The sequence below is a fragment of the Beta vulgaris genome, chromosome 7 (assembly GCF_026745355.1).
Source record: "Beta vulgaris subsp. vulgaris cultivar EL10 chromosome 7, EL10.2, whole genome shotgun sequence".
Classification (NCBI taxonomy): domain Eukaryota; kingdom Viridiplantae; phylum Streptophyta; class Magnoliopsida; order Caryophyllales; family Amaranthaceae; genus Beta; species Beta vulgaris.
In genome coordinates, this window is record NC_079208.1 from 12,821,040 (window position 1) to 12,841,068 (window position 20,029).

Genomic DNA, 20,029 nt, shown 5'->3' on the forward strand with positions numbered 1-20,029 from the left:
TTACAAAAAAATTCAGATTATAAGGACTAGTAATTAATTATTTTAACCTAACCTTTTTAATTAATTCTTAGTATAATTATCAACCCAACTAGTCAAAGGTTTAAGCTAAACTAAGTGTCTTAATCAAAACAACAAAACAGTCCACTTAAGCCCAATATATCAAAACAACAAAATTAACTTAAGTGACTTAACTAAGTAAATCAGATTATAACCCAACATCATGTTCAGCTAATAAATTAAACTAACATGACCAATAAAACACTAAATCAGTTTCAATTTAACTCCATTAGCCCAATATATAAAAGTAGCTTCACTAATATTATAAGAAAATCAGATTTGAGCCCAACTAATACACATGCAACAACTTAATTGAGTTGGTTGAATTAATATGAATCAGATTTTTGAAGCCAAACAAATCCATGCAACAATTAAACTAAATTGGTTTAACTAAACTGATTTGGCCCAATCTAAACTAACTTAGCAATTTAACTACATCTTTAAACTTAAAAATCAGAAATTTGGGGGAAAAACTAATTATAAGAGGTAGATTTCTTTACCTCTGCTTCTTAGAGCAGGGAAGAACGAGGCAGAGGATTAGCTCCGGCGAGCTCCGGCTGAGGCGGCGGCAGAAAATGCGAGCAGCAGTAGCGCGCGAGACCGAGGGGTGTGCGAACGAGAGTGAGAGAGAGCAGCGCGGGCTGCGGCGTGGTCTCCGGCGAGGAAAAATGTTCGTCGGCCAGGGGGGGTGGCGCGCAAAAGGTGGTGCACACCGTGCTGGTGGCTCGGTGGTGCCGAGAAGAAAGAGTGAGAGGAGAAGAAATTTTTGTGATTTCTATTTGTGGTTTGAGTTTGTAATTCAAGCTCATTACTTCTGTGCATTTATAAACAGATAATTGGAGACAAAAATTGAAGGTGGAAGATGATTAATGGTGGTTCAAATAGGGGAGATTAGAATAGGGAACAAAGAGGGAGTAGGGTGGTGGTGTTGCCGTGGTTCACCTAGGGGAGGGTTTCCTCCTTTTTTTTTTTTTTTTTTTTTTTTTTTGTGTTATTGATCTCCTTCTTTGTTGTAGTATAAGTTACTTGGGTGTTATTACTCATCTTACTCTTCAATTACAATATTTCATAGAATTTGTTAGTTTATTTCAAAGCTCAAAAACATAGCTAGACTTACTTAACTAAAATAATTATTAAGTGAACAATTCACCTTTTTAATTATTTTAATAAACATGTTTAAAAATTCGGGATATTACAAGGGAGCAATGATTCAAAGTTAAAATTTCCTTTGAGTTGACTTTACTGAAAAGTATTTTACTTCATGCATTTTGAAATAAATGAAACTTTTGAAGAACTCTTGAAGACTCAAGTGTTGTCTCCTTCAAGAAATCTAGTGTTCCAGTATGAAATAAATGTTATGAAAGTGAACCGATATCCTTCCACTATGTAAGCCGATTTGATGTCCTGCAAGAAAGAACACGTAAACTAACCTCGGGGTTTGATCCAAGGAACCCCCCTCCGATGCCTAATTCAGTAAAGGCTAATAGCCGATATATCTCAAGTAGAGTATTTTAGTATGTGTGTACCTTATGACTCAGATCATGGGGTATTTATAGGAGCCGACAGTGTCCTAACTAAGATAGGACACTACTCTTATTGGTTGGATACAATTCTATCCTCTTCAATACTTATCTTTAGGCCCATTGGCGCGTGGGGTAAGCACTGAATCAAACCCAAGCCCACTAAGGGATGGCCCAGGTTAGTTGTACCGTCAAGGAGATCTATTAAACCGGTCCGACATAGTCAACCGTCCTCATGTGCGTGTAATAACCATGACGGTCGTTAATGGTTCGATAGAACCGGTATGGAACTTAGGCAGCCCCCATACATCTAGATTTTAACTTTTAGTTTGTTTATAGTTGTCTCCTCCACGACTCTTGATTGACTTGTTGGAAGGAAAACATCCAATTAAGAAGCAAGCACTTTATCAAGAATACACGACCATGTAATATGATGTGTTCATTTACATAAATGAAAGGGAAGATACAAGCACCATCCACTCAAGGATGAGGACCATATAATTTTAAAATAGGTGGTCAGAATCATCAGTTAATTGGTAGTTTGCTGCTAAATGAAGGCTCACGTCCAAAATTCTCTCAACTATACATATATGACAGAGAACATGAGATTCTTAATAGAAAGTTTGCTCTTAGGTAAATCATACATTACATTTTGTAACATATACTAATAATTTAATCTAATATAAAATGATTGGTAAAAGTATTTGTGTAAATATATTTTAATTACTTTTTTAATGTTTATCACGGTTTTGGAAATCTGAAGAAGTTTAGAGATCCTCTAATTGCACAATTACAAGATATTATTGATGACCACAATCCTTATGCAAAATTTTTTGGAACGGTGAGAGATCGATGTAATAGTAATTTGTGTCATAATGTTTTGTTAAAGCTAATTAGCAAGAGAGAAACTGATGGTCGGACATTCAATCTACCAACAACATTTGAGGTAGTTGCGTTAATAGTTGGAGATACTGAGACGACAGATATAAGAGTTATAATTGTCGAAACACAATGTGGAAAATTAAGGTAGATCTGATCTGAGCTTCATCCTTCTGATTTGTCTTTGCAATATCCTCTTCTATTTCCATATGGTGAGGGTGGATATCAAGTTGAATGTTTCACATAGAGATGATAAAAGTCTACCTAGCAAAAATTCCAAAAAAAGAGACAGGCTTACTATGAGGGAGTGGTTTGCATATCCAATGCAAGTTCGTAAAAAAGAGGCGCCACCATCTTACTTTCTCGATGATTATGCCAGTATTTTTGCATCGACGGCTACACAATGACGGAGGCTAAGAGATTGTCATTCTTAAGAAACAATCAGCAGAGTTCCAAGGATGATAATATAAAGAACCTACAGGGTGCAACAAATCGAGGAGATACATAAGGAGCATCTACTGGTAGCAGAGTAGTTATACCAGCCTCAGTAACTGGAGGACATAGCTACATGAGAGAAAATTATAAAGATGTAATGGCTAATTGTAGATGGTTAGGGATGGCAATTGGGCGGGGCGGGTGCGGAGGATGGTACCCCCACACCCGCATTAAATTCTCATCCCCATCCCTGCCCCACCACCCATTGCGGGGGAAGATTCCATCCCCATCCCCGCCCCACCACCCATTTCAGAGGGAAATTCTAGACCCACCCCCTCCCCAACCCCGCACCCGCGTCGTACCCGCGTCATTACTCACTTCATCCCGCAAAAAATCTACCAAAAGCCCATTATAGTTGTCTACTTCACAAAATCACAATATAATATAGTAAAAGAAAGATAAATGTTTTATTACAATTCAAAAGTGTCTTCAAATACATTAGTAATATATGTATATAAATAGAATTTTGATAATAAATATGTGGGGCAGGGGTGGGGCAGGCAGGGGCGGGGCGGGGATGGGGCGGGTATAACATAAAATCCACACCCGCTCCACCACCCATTGCGGGTACAATTTTAATCCCCATCCCCGCCCTATCCCCGCCAAACCTAGACCTTTCCCCGCCCCAATTGGGCGGGGATGGGGCGGGTCTCCTACTTAACCCGCCCCACTGCCATCCCTATAGATGGTATGGCTATCAAGATTAGTTTATAACCTTAACATGTAATTCAAAGTGGCCCGAAATAAGATGATATGTATCGAAGAGGGCCTAAACATGAAGTTAGACCACATATCAATTGTTGAGTGTTTGAGATGAAGCTCAATCAACTTGTCAAGGATTTAAATGATTGAAAGATTTTTGGCTGAGTTAGAGCAGATAATCGGTAAATTTGCTAAAAAAAATGCATCTTTGTAAGCTTTTAACACAGTTACAAGTGTTCAATACGAGTATATACAAGATGAAACTTGACATGTAGGCCTATAGATAAAATATTAACATGTTTGCTAAACATTTATCCTATTATGAATTACAATTGTTTAAATTATGGAGTTTTAAAAATGTGGATTGTCGCATGCACATATACTTTTGTTTTTACACCCTGACGACAAATTTCCTGATGCCAAAGCAATGAACAAAATTATTTGCGTTGAGCTTGCAAATAAAGATGAGAATCCAGAGTTGTACGATGTTATTTCAGAGTTTACGGTATACATGGTCCATGTGGTGCCTTGAACCATGATACCCCATGTACGACAGATAAAAAAAATGCACCAAATATTTTCCAAAGAAGTTCAATGATAGAACATCAGTTGATGAAGATGGCTATCCAGTTTATAGGAGAAGAGATTGTGGTGCAACCGTCGTAAAAAATTGCATCACACTTGACAATAGATTCGTGGTTCCGCATAATCTAAAGTTATTGTGTAAGTATAGTGCACATATATATATATATACATAGACATGGTGCAATCAATCGAGATCGATCAAATATATATTCAAGTATATCAATAAGGTACGACAGAGTCACAATTGCAACATATCAGAAACATCAAAACTCTGATGATCCTAAGGAAATTGATGAAATCCAAATGTATAAATTGTCGGTATATCACCATGTGAAGCCATGTAGAGAATATTTATGTTCACTATCCACTATAGAATCCCAGCCGTGGAAAAGGTTGATTTTTCATTTACCTAATGAGCAGATCGTCCTATGCACTGATGATGTTGACTTAGAATCGATGCTTGAAAGACCTAACATTGAGAGAATAAAACTTTTGTCCTAAATAGAGTTCAACAAAATATATTATAGGAGCTAGATAATTGAGCTATGTTGAATTTCTTATAAAATTTGTATGGTAACAAGGTCTACATAAATGGACATCTCGAAAAAAAGGTTTTTGCATAGGAAGAATTTATCATGTAACCCCAACATCAGATGAAAAATTCAGGACATTGCAAAATTTTGTTAAAGGTGCAACCTATTACAAAGACATACGCATTATGACTAGGGTACAATATTCGACATTCAAAGAAACATGTTATGTTACAGGTTTGTTAGATGGTGACAAGGAGTACATTGATGCCATAATAGAAGCGAGCTTCAGATATTCAAGACAATATCTATGTAATTTAATCTGCATGTTATTACTGCCATGTAGTTTGACAAAACCCGAGACTTTATGGAAAAAGACTTCACACCTTCTTTTTGATGATATTCTATTTAGGAAATGCAGACTTTTCCAAGATGAGGTATATGAACATTTATATCCCTTAATTCAAGAAATTTATCGAAAAAATTCACCGTATATAAATTAATTTTGAATTATCAATCATGAAATGTGTTTCTTTTGCAGCAATACGCCTAAGTGATGAACAATTGAAAAAATTAGTTTTGGCTGGCATTGAAGCTAAGCTACAAAGTAACTATAGCACCCTTCATAAATTTACAAAAATGTCATTTTCAGATGATCAGTTGATTATTTTAGATGGTTAAATTAAGCCCATCGTGGATGAGCTATCTTATGACAGAGAATAGTTTTTTTTTACAGAATGACAAAGAGCAGTTAGAAAAGGAGTTTCAAGATCTTTTTTCGGGATTGACTGCTGAGCAACATGGAATTTATAATGAAATAGTGTCTGCTATATTGCGAGGGGAAGGAGGTGAATTCTTTTTATATGGTTATGGAGGAACTCGTAAAAAACATGTAATACTCCGTATTTTTGGGAGTTAAAGAATCAAGTGGAAGTATTTTTAATATAATTTACAGAAAAAATATAGTTTGGGTAAGCTTACAGTTATAGTTTAAATATATAACCTATTTTTGTACCTGATTATATTTTAATTCAGTTTTGTTTTATTTTTCAAATAAATAAAATAAGAATTAGGAATTTATTGGAAACAAATGCTATTACACTTAGGTTTCTCATGCTATAAATAAAAACAGAAAAAATAAACAAAAACCCTAACTTCCCCATCATTCGTTTTCTTTCTTCTCCTCCCTCAAAGTTTTTCTCTCTCCTCTCTTCCTCTTCCCCGTCACTCTTCTCCTCCCCTCCCCTAAATTTCATCGGCCTTTGAGGGTCGTGCATGTTGCATGTGTGTGGTGTGCGAAGTGTGCTAGCACATCCATCGAGTCGAGCGAGGGTGTCAACGAGTGTGTGAGCGAGGTCGTGCGAGTCGAGGCTTGGCTGTCGTCCAATCGATTCATAAGTCTGGGTTTTGCGAGGCTACGAGGGTGTGTGCTAGTGTTTCAGTGCGGGTCGACGAGCGCTGCGAGTGTTCGAGTGCTGGGTTCGAGGTTTGCGAGTGTTCGAAGTGCTGGTCGAGACTAGGGTTGTGCGTGTTGGGGTTGCGAAGCACGAGTGCTAGCGTCGAGGTTGCTCGTGCGGAGGTGTTGGGTTGCGTAGTTGCTGCCAGAGAATTCTTCGTCGCGTCGCCGGTGGTTGTCGTCGGCGAGTTATGCCGGTATTAAAATAAAAATAAAATTCTTCTTTTCTACATTACTTAAATTGTAGAATCTAAGTTTTTGTAATTCGTATATATTTATATCTTGGATTAAGTTGTATTATAAATAAAGTATAGAATTAGTAAAAAAAAATCAGATTTATAATTATGTTATAGTTCTTATGATAATTCTTTTTTTCAAATCTAATTTTTCTAATACTTGTGTATATAATGGTTTAAGTTGGTTTTGTAAATAAAGTATAGTAAAAGTTAAAGGAAATCATATTTATGATTATATTTTTAGGAAAAATTGTCAAGAATAAGTCAACCTTTGCGTTGACCGCTTTTAACAAGTCAACCTTCACTTATTCCAGTAGCAAGTAAAGCTTGTACATGAATTAGCTTTTAACGAGTTTTTTTACTTATGACCTGAACAACCTGTAAACTTTCATTTTAAACTTACCATTCCCTTTGACTTATTGACTCTGGCAAAAAAAATTCCCTCCACATTTCGTTTCCCCCAACTGTTCGTATAACACACTTTCTCTCTCCCGTTCTTCGTCTCCAAGTCATGGCTGAATGCATGTGTGTGGTGTTTGATTAGGGTTGCAATTTCTTCTCGCACCAGTAAATTAGGGTTGCAATTTCTTCTCGCACCAGAATTCCCCCTGTCTCTCTCCTCCCAATTTCTTCTGCACTGTGCTTAGTCCCGATTTCATTGACACGATAAAGTTTCTGATTTTTTGAGTTTCCGCCAGTAAGGTAAACCCTTCACAAATTTCATCTCTTTTTTTTTCTCGACATATTTGTTGGGCAAAGCAATCACTATTTCTATGTTTTCACCTTCCTTTTTCATCTTCATTGTTTCTATTATTGCTACTCTTTGATTTGATTCTTTCTCCTCTATCTTTCAATCTACACAATATTAGGCAAATTTTTGACCTGATTTCGGGTATTTTGATGTTCAATTGAAAAGGGTATCCTCCAAATTTGAGGATTAAGTTGTGGGGAATAGGTAAGGAGGGTGCCCAGATCTGTTTTGGATCGTCCCTTCCTATGGCATATACATTGGTCTTTTTAGGGTTTCTAAGATCCCTTTTAATGTTCTTTATAGTTTTGAATCTCTGCTGTATTTCTGATTCTTCTTATTCAAAATGTTCGAATGACACCTCTTTGGCTGGTTTAAAGTCTGAATTTGTAATGTTGCAACATCAATTGAGAGGTGTTTTTACAGTAGTTGACAATTGTTCTTTTAGGGTTAGTGAATTTGATATGCTACCTGGATCTGATCATGTGCTATGGTGGGGCGCTGTAGGTGATAATTTTGTTAATTTAACAAATGGGTTTATCATTCCTGATGAAAATTTGAGTAGGGCTTATAAAATGATAGCTTTGTTGTTCATTTGAGGAGCAATGTCAGTTGGGATCAGATAACAGAGGAAAAAAAACGAAAAGGAGGAAGAAGAGAAGAAGAAGCAGAGTATCAAAGAGGGAGGAAGAAGCAGTTGGGTGGGTTTTATAACATGTGGGAAAAAATTTAAAGATTAATTGCAATAAACCTAACGGATCTTTAATTACCTGTTGGAACCTACTATTGCAAGTTACCATTTAAAAAAACTTGTTAAAAGCTCATTCATGTACAAGCTTTACTTGCTACTGGAATAAATGAAGGTTGACTTGTTAAAAGCGGTCAACGCAAAGGTTGACTTATTTTTGACAATTTTTCCTTATATTATTAGTTCCTAGGATGATTTTAGTTTTCAATTATGATTTTATTACACTTATGTATATTTGTGTAAGTTTTGTTATTATAAATCAAGTATAATAAAAGTTAAGAAATATTAGATTTACAAGCATATTATTAAGTCCTAAATATGTTAGTTCAATAAAGTTTATGAAAAGAAAGTTTAAACAACAAGAATGTTTCTTTTATTATTCAAAACACTAAGTTCAGTACATAGTTAGTTAAGCTGATTTTTATTTTAATAATATCAAGGACTTAGCACTGAAATACTTTTAATATTCAATCAGGTCCCAATTTCATAAGTGGAACGTTTTAAGTAGTCAGCGAAGATTCTCTGTTACAAGGTACGTACGCGTACTAGTTCAATTACATATGTTAGTATCATATTAAGTTATGAATTGTTTTATTGGAACCTAGAATCGTGATAGGGGACTATTGTTGGTTATGATTGATGAGATTGTTTGGTAACATGAAATCAATTGAAAATCTGTATGTATTTCCTTGTTGTATGACTTGTGAGTTCGAATGAATTATTATTGGTATGCGAAATTCTATCATATCACGAGCATGAAATGAGAATTGGATTGGAATCCTGTGATTTATTGTTGTAGCAAGGATGCTACAAGAGGTTCCCTAAATTAAAGAATTAAGCAATGTATCTAAGAAGGAAAATTAAATGATTATACGTTTAATGTTATGTGAATGAATATCACTAAGAAGGATATTTGGCGATAAACTTGTAGTTGGAATCCCTACAAGTAGTGAACAATGGAGGGAGTGTGGGGCTTGTTCTACATTCCTAAGCAGGCCTACTATGATGACAGTAGTTCCTTATAAATTTTGATAACTCAAGTAGGCGGAAGGTTCTGTATGATCTTGGGGGTCTGCATACTAAGGTGATGGGTGTGAAGAGGAACGAATTCGCATTTGTATTCCATCTAATACACCAAACTATCTACTAAGGATTAAGTAGCCCGTATGATTCTAGGAAGATGACGGTTCTCGATTGTTGCCAATTAAATTATAAAAGTAATAAAATGTAATACTCTCATAGTATCATGTTTAGGAATGATTCTTATTACTTTGATTATGCTTGGTATATTATTCAATTGTTTAAGTAAGTACTCAGCATAGTTGATTGTATGTAATTTATGTTTGCTTGTTGACTTGTGATGAACCATTGATATTCAATGGGGAGCATATTAGATATGATGATGATGATGATGATGATGATGCATGAGTTCAGGCATACATGAGATACTCTTTATTTTATAAACTTTTTAAGTGTTTTGATTGAACTTTCTACAGTTTGTTTATGATTTACCTAGTTAATTTTTAAATAAAAAGGGATCAATAGTGATTCCCGAGTTGTAGTTAACATTTTATTTTCGCTGCAATATAGTTTTTATAATAAAGAGTAAGTTAATGTTTTAATTTCAATAAGCCCTGCGTTTCATCGCGGCGGTAACACTTTCAAAGTCGATGCAACGTAATTTAGACGTGTATGGATTTTTGGGGTGTTACAAAACGTACCTATGGAGATTAATGTGTGCTGCATTAAGGCATAAAGGGGATATTGTTGTGACGGTTACACCAAGTGAAATCGCCTCTTTTGTTGCTTCCATGCGGGAAAACTGCCAATTCTAGATTTGGACTTCCCTTAAATGTCAATGAGAACTCAACATGTGTAGGCATTTGACCAGGATATGACCTGACAGCACACACTCCTCATAAAGACAAAGTTGATCATTTGGGATGAAGCTCTTATGATGCATAAATACTACTTTGAAGCTCTTGATAGAAGCTTAAAGGATGTTATACAATCCCTGAATCCAGCAAATCTTCATATCCATTTGGTGGCAAGGTCGTTGTGTTCTCTAGTGATTTAACAAATATTGCATGTTCATAAAGGAAGCATACAAGATATTGTCTTCTCGATAATCAACAATGTCTTCTCGATAATCAACAATTTTTACTAATGAGATTTTTTTCATGTGCTTAGATTAACGCAAAATATGCATATGAGAACAAGTTCCGATAACTCAAAATTGGATGAAATTAGAGAGTTCTCCGAGTGGATTTTGAACATCAAAGACCGCAAAGTTGGTAAATCGAATGATGATGAAGCCGATGTAGAAATTCCTCATGGAACATTGATACGTGGAGGAGATGACCCTATTTCTGTAAGAGTCAAGAGTGCATATCTTGATCTAGAGGATCATATATGGGAAACAACTTATTTCAGGAAAGAGCTTTTCTTACTCCAACTAATGAAATTTGCTGGCATGGTTAATGATCATGTGTTTTCCCGGTTGCCAAGTATAAAAGAATATACCTGAGTTTAGATGCAATTTCAATGGAGGAATGTAATTTAGGATTTCATGAGATGTATTTTACTGAATTTCTGAATACAATTAAGTGTAGGGGATTACCAAATCATAATATAAGATTGAAGATAGGGCACCCATGATGCTCCTAAGGAATATCGACCGGACTTCTTTGCTGTGTAACAAAGATTGGTCGTTAAGCACTTTGACAATCGCATTATATTGAGGTTGTTGTTGTATCCAACAGTAATGTAGGGGACAAACTTTTTATTCCAAGGATGATACTTACCCCATCAGACGCAACAAAGTTACCAATCAAGTTATAGAGAAGACAATTTCCATTGGTCGTTTGTTTTGCAATTACGATAAACAAAACCAAGGACAGTCTCTAGAACACGTAGACTTATATCTCCCTCGACCAATATTCAGCCACAAACAATTCTATGTAGTTATAACAAGAGTTATAAGCAAAAAGTGTGTGAAAATTTAAATTTGTGACAAAGATCGTGGCAACTCCAATGTTACCACTAATGTACTATATAAGGAAGTATTTCAGAATGTGTAATAAGTATTATGAATACTATTTAAACTTACTTTTGTTTCAATTTTGTTAAGTCGCCATTCATGATTTTTTTTTGGTCTAATGTGTTGTCTATTGAATGTAAATTGTGTGTTTCTAATTATATGTTAATTGTTATTTCATTTATATGAATTTCACCATTCCAATATTTTTTCATAATATCTCTTATTTCGTGATAAAGAATTTATCAAATCATATATATATATGACCTTCCGTGCTTCCTTACACAAGTTTAAAAATTAAAAGCTAGTATTGATATATTCATATTAACAACAAAAATTGGTCATTGCTGAACTCATCTTGGTATTGTTTGGTGTTTGATTTGATATGAAGGAAAATACAATAACATATAAGTGAAGAAATATCCATTAAATTTGGAGTAAAATGTCATTAAATAGCTCTAGAGCATTGGGCTATTACTAACATATATGGGGCACAACAAACAACTCCCAAAAGAAAATAGAAGGCCCAATTAAAAAAAGAAGCAAAACTTGGACCATATTTCTGAACCCAAAAACAATAGAAGTAAGTTTCATTAATCATACAGAACCGGAAAGTGAGTTGTAAGTTCAAACCCTATCCTATATAAATCTCAAGCACATCTTTTGCTACCTGTCATTCTCGCCGCCGTATTCTTCATTGTCTTCGCCTGAGATCAAAGAAGAGGAGGAAGCAGAGGAATCACCATTAGTGGAAGCGAGAATGCCAGTCTAGGGTTTCATCGAATTTTCAGTTTCTAAGAGGAAATGGGATGGATGGTAGGAGAGAGATTGAGAGCCGTGAAGAAGAGGATAGAAAGAAAGGAATGTGTGGTTCATATAGGAGGAAAGTTGGAAGGCTGAGATTTGCCAAGGCAAAGGAATAGTGAATTTCAAGGAATTGTGACTCATATCACTATTACTTTGAATAGTAGCCATACTTCCTTCTTTTAAAAGGTCAAGGATATAAGAAAAAATACAATCATGTGGGGTCTTTTTGATTCGTCTCAATGAGTAGTTTATTAATATTCAATTATTATAATTTTTACTAATATGTAATGAAAGATATTTAATGTAGAATAAGCGCATTGGTAAACATGCAAAATCAAAGTAGGAAAGATAAAAAAAAATACAGATGGGGTACTATTTAATAGCAACTAGTTCTTAGACCTGCCCAGGTAATTATAATTTTCATTTATTAATATTTTACTTGGTTGGATGATTGAAGCTTTAGTGTATAAGCTTGAGGTTATGGGATCAAGTTTTAAAAGATGCATGTTCTATTCTTTTATTGTAGGTGTTTTTATATAAAGTAAACACACCAAGAGATAGCACCACGTGGCATAGTGTCTTGCTTAGGATTACCTTTTAATATATTAGTATAGATATGTTGTTAAAGTTATAATCCATAATATAACAATGCAAACTAATTCCTTAACCACTCAAACAAATATAACTTTACACATACATACTATAACAATCAATATATTTATATAAAGGAGGAACTTTTTGGGAGCATAGAGCTCCCCACATAGAATTGTCATGTCATCAATTTTATTTTCTGTTTTACAAAAATAGAGTTCTACATAGATTTAAATACATATAACGAGCTTTGGATAAGCGAAAGCTAGAGTTTCGTGTTGAATAAACAACTTTTCGTGCTGAATGAACAACCTAGGATAAGCGAAATAGAGTTTCGTGTTGAATGAACAACTTAAATTATTATATTATATATAATTTGTGTATAACTTTTGCTACATAATTCAGAATATTATAATTTTTGTAACATTGAAGAGTGCTCGAAATATGCTTCGAAATAAGATCTATACACAATATAGTTATACAACTTATGAATAGAGAGTACCACATAGGATTATCATGTCATTAATTTTTATTTTAAATATAATAAAAAATAGAGTTATACACATATTTAAATATATAAAAGAAGTTTTGAATAGGGAGAAATTTACGTTTACTTTAGAATAAACAACCTAAATTATTATGTAAATTGAATATAACTTTTGCTACCTAATTCAAAATATTATCATTTTTTACAATTGGAGAGTGCTTGAAATATGGTTCAAAATGAAAACCATCTACAATATAGTTTTACAACTCATGAAAATATATTTAATTAGATGAATGGTAAGATATTTTTTAGTCTTTCTTTTTGATAAATATAATAATAATTAAGCTATAAGTATAGTGTACAACATGTGATTATAGCATTTTATAATAGGTTCAATTTACAGAATCAGACATATTATCTTTCAAAACCTCGGCCTTAATTGCTCCACTACATCAAAACAATTTAGTATTGCAAAAAAATTTATTAAGTAAAATTTATTATTACAAAAAAAAATTAAAATCTATAGCGATAAAGTTACATATATATTAGAAATTTGGATGATGAAAAAATTAGAGTTTAATAAACAACCTTAGAATATTATAGAGAGCTAGTGCTGGCAAAAGCTGTCCCAACCTGACTTGGAAAGGTATAGAGTTTTCTCTCTATGGTGGCAAGCGATAGCGTAGGCGATTTCTAGCCGTTGTAAACCACCATGGGCCGTCGGAAAAAACCTCAAACTTCACCGCAGACTTTGCAAGCAAAAGAGGGAGTGACTAGGGGAGCTACACCTACACAAAAAACAGTAACCAATGGAACAGTAACCCGAGTGAATGAAACACCAAAAAGTGCGATTGAAGAGATGAATGAGATATTTAAAGCTCACCGTTCTGCTCAGGTGAGTGAGAATAAACAAGGAGATGCGATTGAAGCAAGGGAAGTGGATAAACCCACCTTGAGTGACCTGGGTGAAGGAGCTGAACAAAATCCAGGAGCTGGAGGTGCTGCTAGAAGGTTGAATCTTACAGAAGGAGGTAAATGGGCGAATATTGTTGCTGGGAAGACTCTTACAGCTAAAGGAGCATCCCTCACCTATATTCCACTATTAATGAAAGATGGTAAGCCTATAGCCCAACTCTCTCAAAATGAAGTCGATGCGTTAACAGAGGTATGGTCTACAACAGTGATATTGTATGTTGTGGGGCAAACCCCTTCTATTGGAGCCCTAACTAGATATATTGAGCAAGTCTAGAATCATATTGCTAAACATAACATATTCCTCCATGATAAAGGGTATTTTGTGGTTAAATTTATGTCAGTGGATGATAAAAATGAAGTGATGTATTCAGGCCCTCATATGTTTAATAGACCTATTATTGTAAAAGCGTGGACCTCTGATTTTGATTTTCAGGCTGAGATTCTTAGAGTTATTCCTCTGTGGGTAAGATTGTATAATCTGCCATTGAATTATTGGGGTAAGGAATCGTTGAGTAGGATTGGAAGTATGATTGGTACTCCTCTCTTTGCGGATGAATGTACCACTCAGCAACAGAGGATTACCTATGCCAGATTGCTGATTGAAGTTGATGTAACTAAACCATTGCCTTAGGTGGTTACTATAGAAGATAACAATGGCAAGATACGAACACAGAGGGTTCATTTTGAGTGGGCACCTACATACTGTGGTAAATGTTCTATCATTGGCCATGATTGCACTAAGGCAAAGACTAGTAAGGGTACTGTGCAAAATGTGAAGAAATGGGTGCCTAAACCTGTTTTACCAGGTGTCCCTAACAAGGAGATTAACAAGGAGGCTGATTCTGACTTAGAGGTTGGTGGCCATGGTGTTAAAGTTTCAGGTAATCCGGAGGAAATGGAGTTAGTGGTTACCCTACTGAAGATAAGGGTCCCATTGGTAAAGCTGCAATTGATCCAGGAGGCCATGTTACCGCTAAAGCTAGCACTAGGACAAGTGAACCACTATGGAACATAGTTACTAGGGGTCAGAAGGCAAAGAAGTGGTGGATGTGGGAGGACCTGGAGTAGTGACTCACATGGTGGATGAGGCTGGCACAAGCTCATTCATTGTCTCTCCAGGGTGATGATTGTGAGCACTTGGAATGTGAGAGGGTTAAATAACCCTGTTAAGATAGGGGAAATAAAGCAGTTTGTGCTAAACAATAAACTTACTTTGTTTGCTTTACTGGAGACTAGAGTTAAGGCTCATAATCATGAGAGAATCATGAATAAATTTGGCAGACAATGGAAATGGGCTCATAACTATGGTGAGAGAGGTAGAATTTGGATTGCCTGGAATCCATCTCTGGTAGGAGTCCAAGTTACCTATACTTCTGCTCAAATGGTGCATTGTATGGTGAGTGATAAGATAACTGGGATCACTTGGTGGTGGTCAGTGATATATGGGTTACATACTGTTGAAGACCGGAAGAGTTTATGGGCTGATGTGAGGGATAGGGATAGGAATCTGGTGGAACCATGGTGTCTTATGGGGGACTTCAATGCAGTGTTATCCTCAAAAGATAGGATGAATGGCGTGCCTATTTCCCATTATGAAACTCAAGACTTTGTTGAGGTTCTTAGAGATACTGACTTGAGTGAGTTTAAGACTTGTGGGCACTTCTTCTCATGGTCCAATAAAGGGCTGGGAGCTGCAAGAATATGTAGTAGAATACATAGGTGCCTGGTGAATTCATTCTGGATCACTAAGTATCCTAACTTGGTGGTGGAATACTTGAATCCAGGAGTGTCTGATCATTCTCCATTAATCCTTAGATGGTCTGCTACTTCAGTGTGCAAAGGTATGCCTTTTAAATTCTTTAGCTATATGGCTACTCATGAGGGGTTTATGGAAGCTGTTGCTGATAATTGGAATGGAGTTGGGAGGGGCAACAATAAAATGCAGGAGGTTAGGCAAGGTCGTCAAAGAGTGAAGAAGGTGCTTAAGCAGATGCATAAGAAGGATTATGGTAATTTGAGCTTACAGATTGATAAGGCTAGAGAAGAGATTCAAGAGGTTCAAAACCAGATGGCCACTACTCACAGCTGCCCTATCTTACACCAGGCTGAAAAAGATTGTATTCGTCAATTGCATAAATATTTGCAAGTGGAGGAGTCTATATTGAAACAGAAGTCTAGGGTGTAGTGGCTGAAGCTTGGTGACTCCAATACTCACTTCTTCTTTCATGCCACGAAAGAGAGATACTTACAGAATGGTATGGAGATCCTTCATGATGAGAATGGGGCCAAACTTATTACTACTGATGATATTCAACATGAAGTGCTCAGGTTCTATAAGGGGTTGCTGGGAACAGCTGCTCCCACTCTTCCTTCTGTTGATGTAGCTATGCTGAGAGCTGGGACTCAAGTTAACTCAACTGATGCTGCTGCTCTAATTCAACCTATTATATATCAGGAAATTGAAGCTGCTCTATGGTCCATTGATGAAGCTAAGGCGCCTGGAATTGATGGGTTCAATAGCCTATTTTTCAAGAGGGCATGGCCTATTATTAAAACTGAGGTGTGTGCTGTTGTTAGTCAATTCTTTGAAACAGATAATATGCTGCCAGCTATTAACTGTACATTGATCACCTTAGTTCCTAAGGTGGCTAATCCTACACTAGTTAAGGATTATAGACCCATTGCTTGTTGCACTATTTTGTACAAAATCATTGCTAAGATTTTGACTAATATAATGCACTGTATGATAAGTAGTGTTATTGACTAGGCACAATCTGGTTTCATTCCTGGTAGGAATATATCAGACAATATCCTGCTAGCAACTGAGCTAATTTAAGGATACACTACTAAAAATATATCAGATATCACCTAGGTGTATGCTTAAAGTTGATCTCAAAAAAGCATATGACTCTCTTGAGTGGTCCTTTCTGGAAAAGTGTGATGTGTGAGATAGGGTTTCCCACTAAGTTTGCCGGCTGGGTGATGGCTTGTGTAACTTCAGTCTCCTTCTCTATACTTATCAATGGCATTCCTTGTAAGCCTTTTGGTGCTAAAAAGGGGTTAAGGCAAGGGGACCCAATGTCCCCCTTCTTGTTTGCTCTGGGTATGGAGTATTTGTCTTGGTGCCTTCTGCAGTTAAAGTGTAACAGCCCACTCTTCCGAGCTGCTAGTGGACACATACTCAACAATCATAAGCTGGAATCCAAATCTTAATTAATAAAATCGCAGCGGAAAAATATCCTTAAATACACCAATATCTCCAATAATATTCTCAAATATAATATACAACTAAACATAAATAACTATTCTCAAATCAGCTATTTAAATACAAACTCAATCCTTAATCTAGGACGACACCATAATCTTGCTTCACTTCCATTCTCGAGCTCTTGATACCAAACCTGCAAATTCAGAGAAGAAATACAAAACAAACACAATTCCAAAATGAGTGGAAAACTCGTAACCTTTACTTCAGCCCGTTATAAACATTTTATTTCTCAAACCATTTTCATCTCGTTACACCGCTGGCATAGCTCACTCTCTTAAAAAATCAGTGGCAAGTACGGGTTTTGGACAAAGGACAAACGCTGCCTCCAAGGTTCGTTATGGAGCCCAGCAATACTACCCCTAAGGTTCGTTATAGAGCGTAGCCGATCATATCAGGTCAAAGAGTAACCATCCTCCACCCATACCTTGCCCACTTTCTATTTTCAGTTCATAAACTAAGCCAGCAAAACATTTGCGTATTCATAATCAATCAATGACATTTCATCATCACATTCATATCTATGGCCATAGTACGAACTTAATTATTAAAAACAGAATAGAGAGATCACACACATGGGCATGAGTAAATCATTTTACTGAACATAAAAGTTACCTCATACGCGATCCACATCTGAACAATACAACCTCCTTCATTAATCTTCATCTCCAAATGAGACTCAAACTCCATAATCGTTCTCCAACAATTTACCTCACAATAATAACGATAATTAAGAACTAATTTAAACTAAATCTCCCAATAGAAACTAACTAATTCTATATAACTTCTACACTTATCTTCAAATATATCAACTCTAACCACAGAACATCAACCACCCAACAACAAATACTACAACAGAGCAACAACAATAACAACTTCACCACAACCACAACCACCACCACAACGCATCACACAACTCCACAACTACAACAATAACAACAACACCCAACAACAATAACAAGAGCACAACAACAACAATAAACAACAACTTCCCAGCAACTCTACCACAATAACAGAACAATAACAAAAGCGCAACAAGGACAACAACAAACAACAGCACAACGACAACACAAACAACCACCACAACGATTTATAAACCCCATTAAAAATACTTCCAAATAAACTAATATTCCACAATCAAATTGCTAATCAAATTCAAATATTTAAATGAAACAAAAATCCAATTCTAAGTAAACTCACTAAAATCTGATTTTCATTTTACAAATCAAAAACATGTTTGTATAACAAAACCAGTTTCAGGCCTAACTTAATCAATCCAATCAAGTAATCACAATCTCATAATTAAAGAAAAACAAAAGTGAATTGTTTAAGGAGAGAAGTCTTGTACCTCTGCTCAAATTGAGCAGGGATGAAAAACAAGAGGGGAGCCAAGCTTTGGCAGCGGGCAGCGACGACCGACGAGGTAGGCGGCAACACAAGGAATGGCGGCAGCGTTCATCAGCAACGAAACTCCGCAGCAGCAGCGAACAACACGACAGGGGAAGAAAGGAAGAACGAAAGAAGAGGGAGAAAGCAGGGAAATGTAACAGCGGCAGGCGACGAGGCTCCGTCGAGCAGCAAAGGGGGTGAGGGAAACTCCCGCAAGCTCGGCAAATCACCGGTGAATTGAAGGGGAGGTGTGGTGAGGTCTCAGCAATGAGAGAAGAACAGGGAAAAGGGGATGGGTTTTCACGGGTTTGGGGTTTCTCAGAAAATGACGAGATAAGGGAGGGAGTTGGGGTTTTTCAGATCTTTCATTAACCGACAAAGGGAAATGGTATTTGGGTTTATCCAACCAACCAAGGAAACAGAAAAGCGGGTTTTGGGTTTCTATTTTCGGCAAGATACAACTTAACTAGTTGCACATAAATTACTAGTAAAAATCACCTCATAAAATTAAGTAAAATATTTTACAAAACGACAAATAAAAATCACATTCCACAACTCAAATAAAATAAGAATTTTCTAAACATAATTAACTTAATGAATATAATTAGCATTAAATAAATGTTCTTAAAAACAGGGCTATTACATAAAGGGGAAGACATGGTTTCATTATCATCCAAGGTGTGCCAAGTTAAACATCACTCATCTCATGTTTGCAGATGATCTGTTAATTTTTGCTAGGGTTGATGCAGGGTCCGTTCAACTCCTTTATGATGCTTTTACTAAGTTTTCACATGCTTCTGGATTGGAAGCAAATCTAGATAAGAGTAATTTGTATATAGCTGGCACTAGTGGAGAACAAAGAGAAGTTTTGCAGCAAATTATGAATGTCCCTCTAGGCTCATTCCCTTTCAAGTACTTAGGTGTTCCTCTAAGTACTAGGAAGTTGTTCTACCATGAATGTAAGCCACTGATTGATAAAACTATGGCTAGAGTGAGGCTTTGGTCAGTGAAAAAGCTCTCTTATGCAGCCAGATTGCAGCTGGTGTCCTTCATACTTCATGGCTTTCAGCTATATTGGTGTCAAATTTTTGTCTGCCTAAAAGAGTCTTCAAGGAGATCCAGAATATTTGCAGAACTTATCTCTGGACAGGCCAAGGGGAGAAGTCCAATAAAGCAGTTGTGGCTTGGGAAACTGTTTGTCTTCCTAAGGGATGTGGTGGATGGAATATTAAAGACCTTGCTAACTGGAACAAAGTGGCTATTGCAAAACATCTCTGGGTTCTATCTCAGAAACAAGATAAGTTGTGGATTAGGTGGTTGCATGTTTACTACATTAAACATCAAGATGTGCTAAGCATGGCTATCCCTAATAGAATTTCTTGGGCTATGAAGAAGATCCTTAGTAGCAGGCATTTATATGTTACTCATTAGGGTGTAGTGAATATGCTTGCTGGTCCTATATTCACTATTAAGACCTTGTACAAGGTGGTTCAAGGTGACCATCCTAAAGTGGGATGGAGGA

The 20,029-nt window shown here is 36.2% G+C and overlaps 1 protein-coding gene across 1 annotated transcript; it reads left to right on the plus strand.

Annotated features, from left to right (window-relative positions):
- Positions 1–14,976: 14,976 nt before the first annotated feature.
- LOC130589464 (uncharacterized) lies at positions 14,977–16,038 on the plus strand. The gene has a single exon (XM_057390729.1). It carries the CDS (start codon positions 14,977–14,979, stop codon positions 16,036–16,038), a length of 1,062 nt encoding a protein of 353 aa, XP_057246712.1.
- Positions 16,039–20,029: the final 3,991 nt, after the last annotated feature.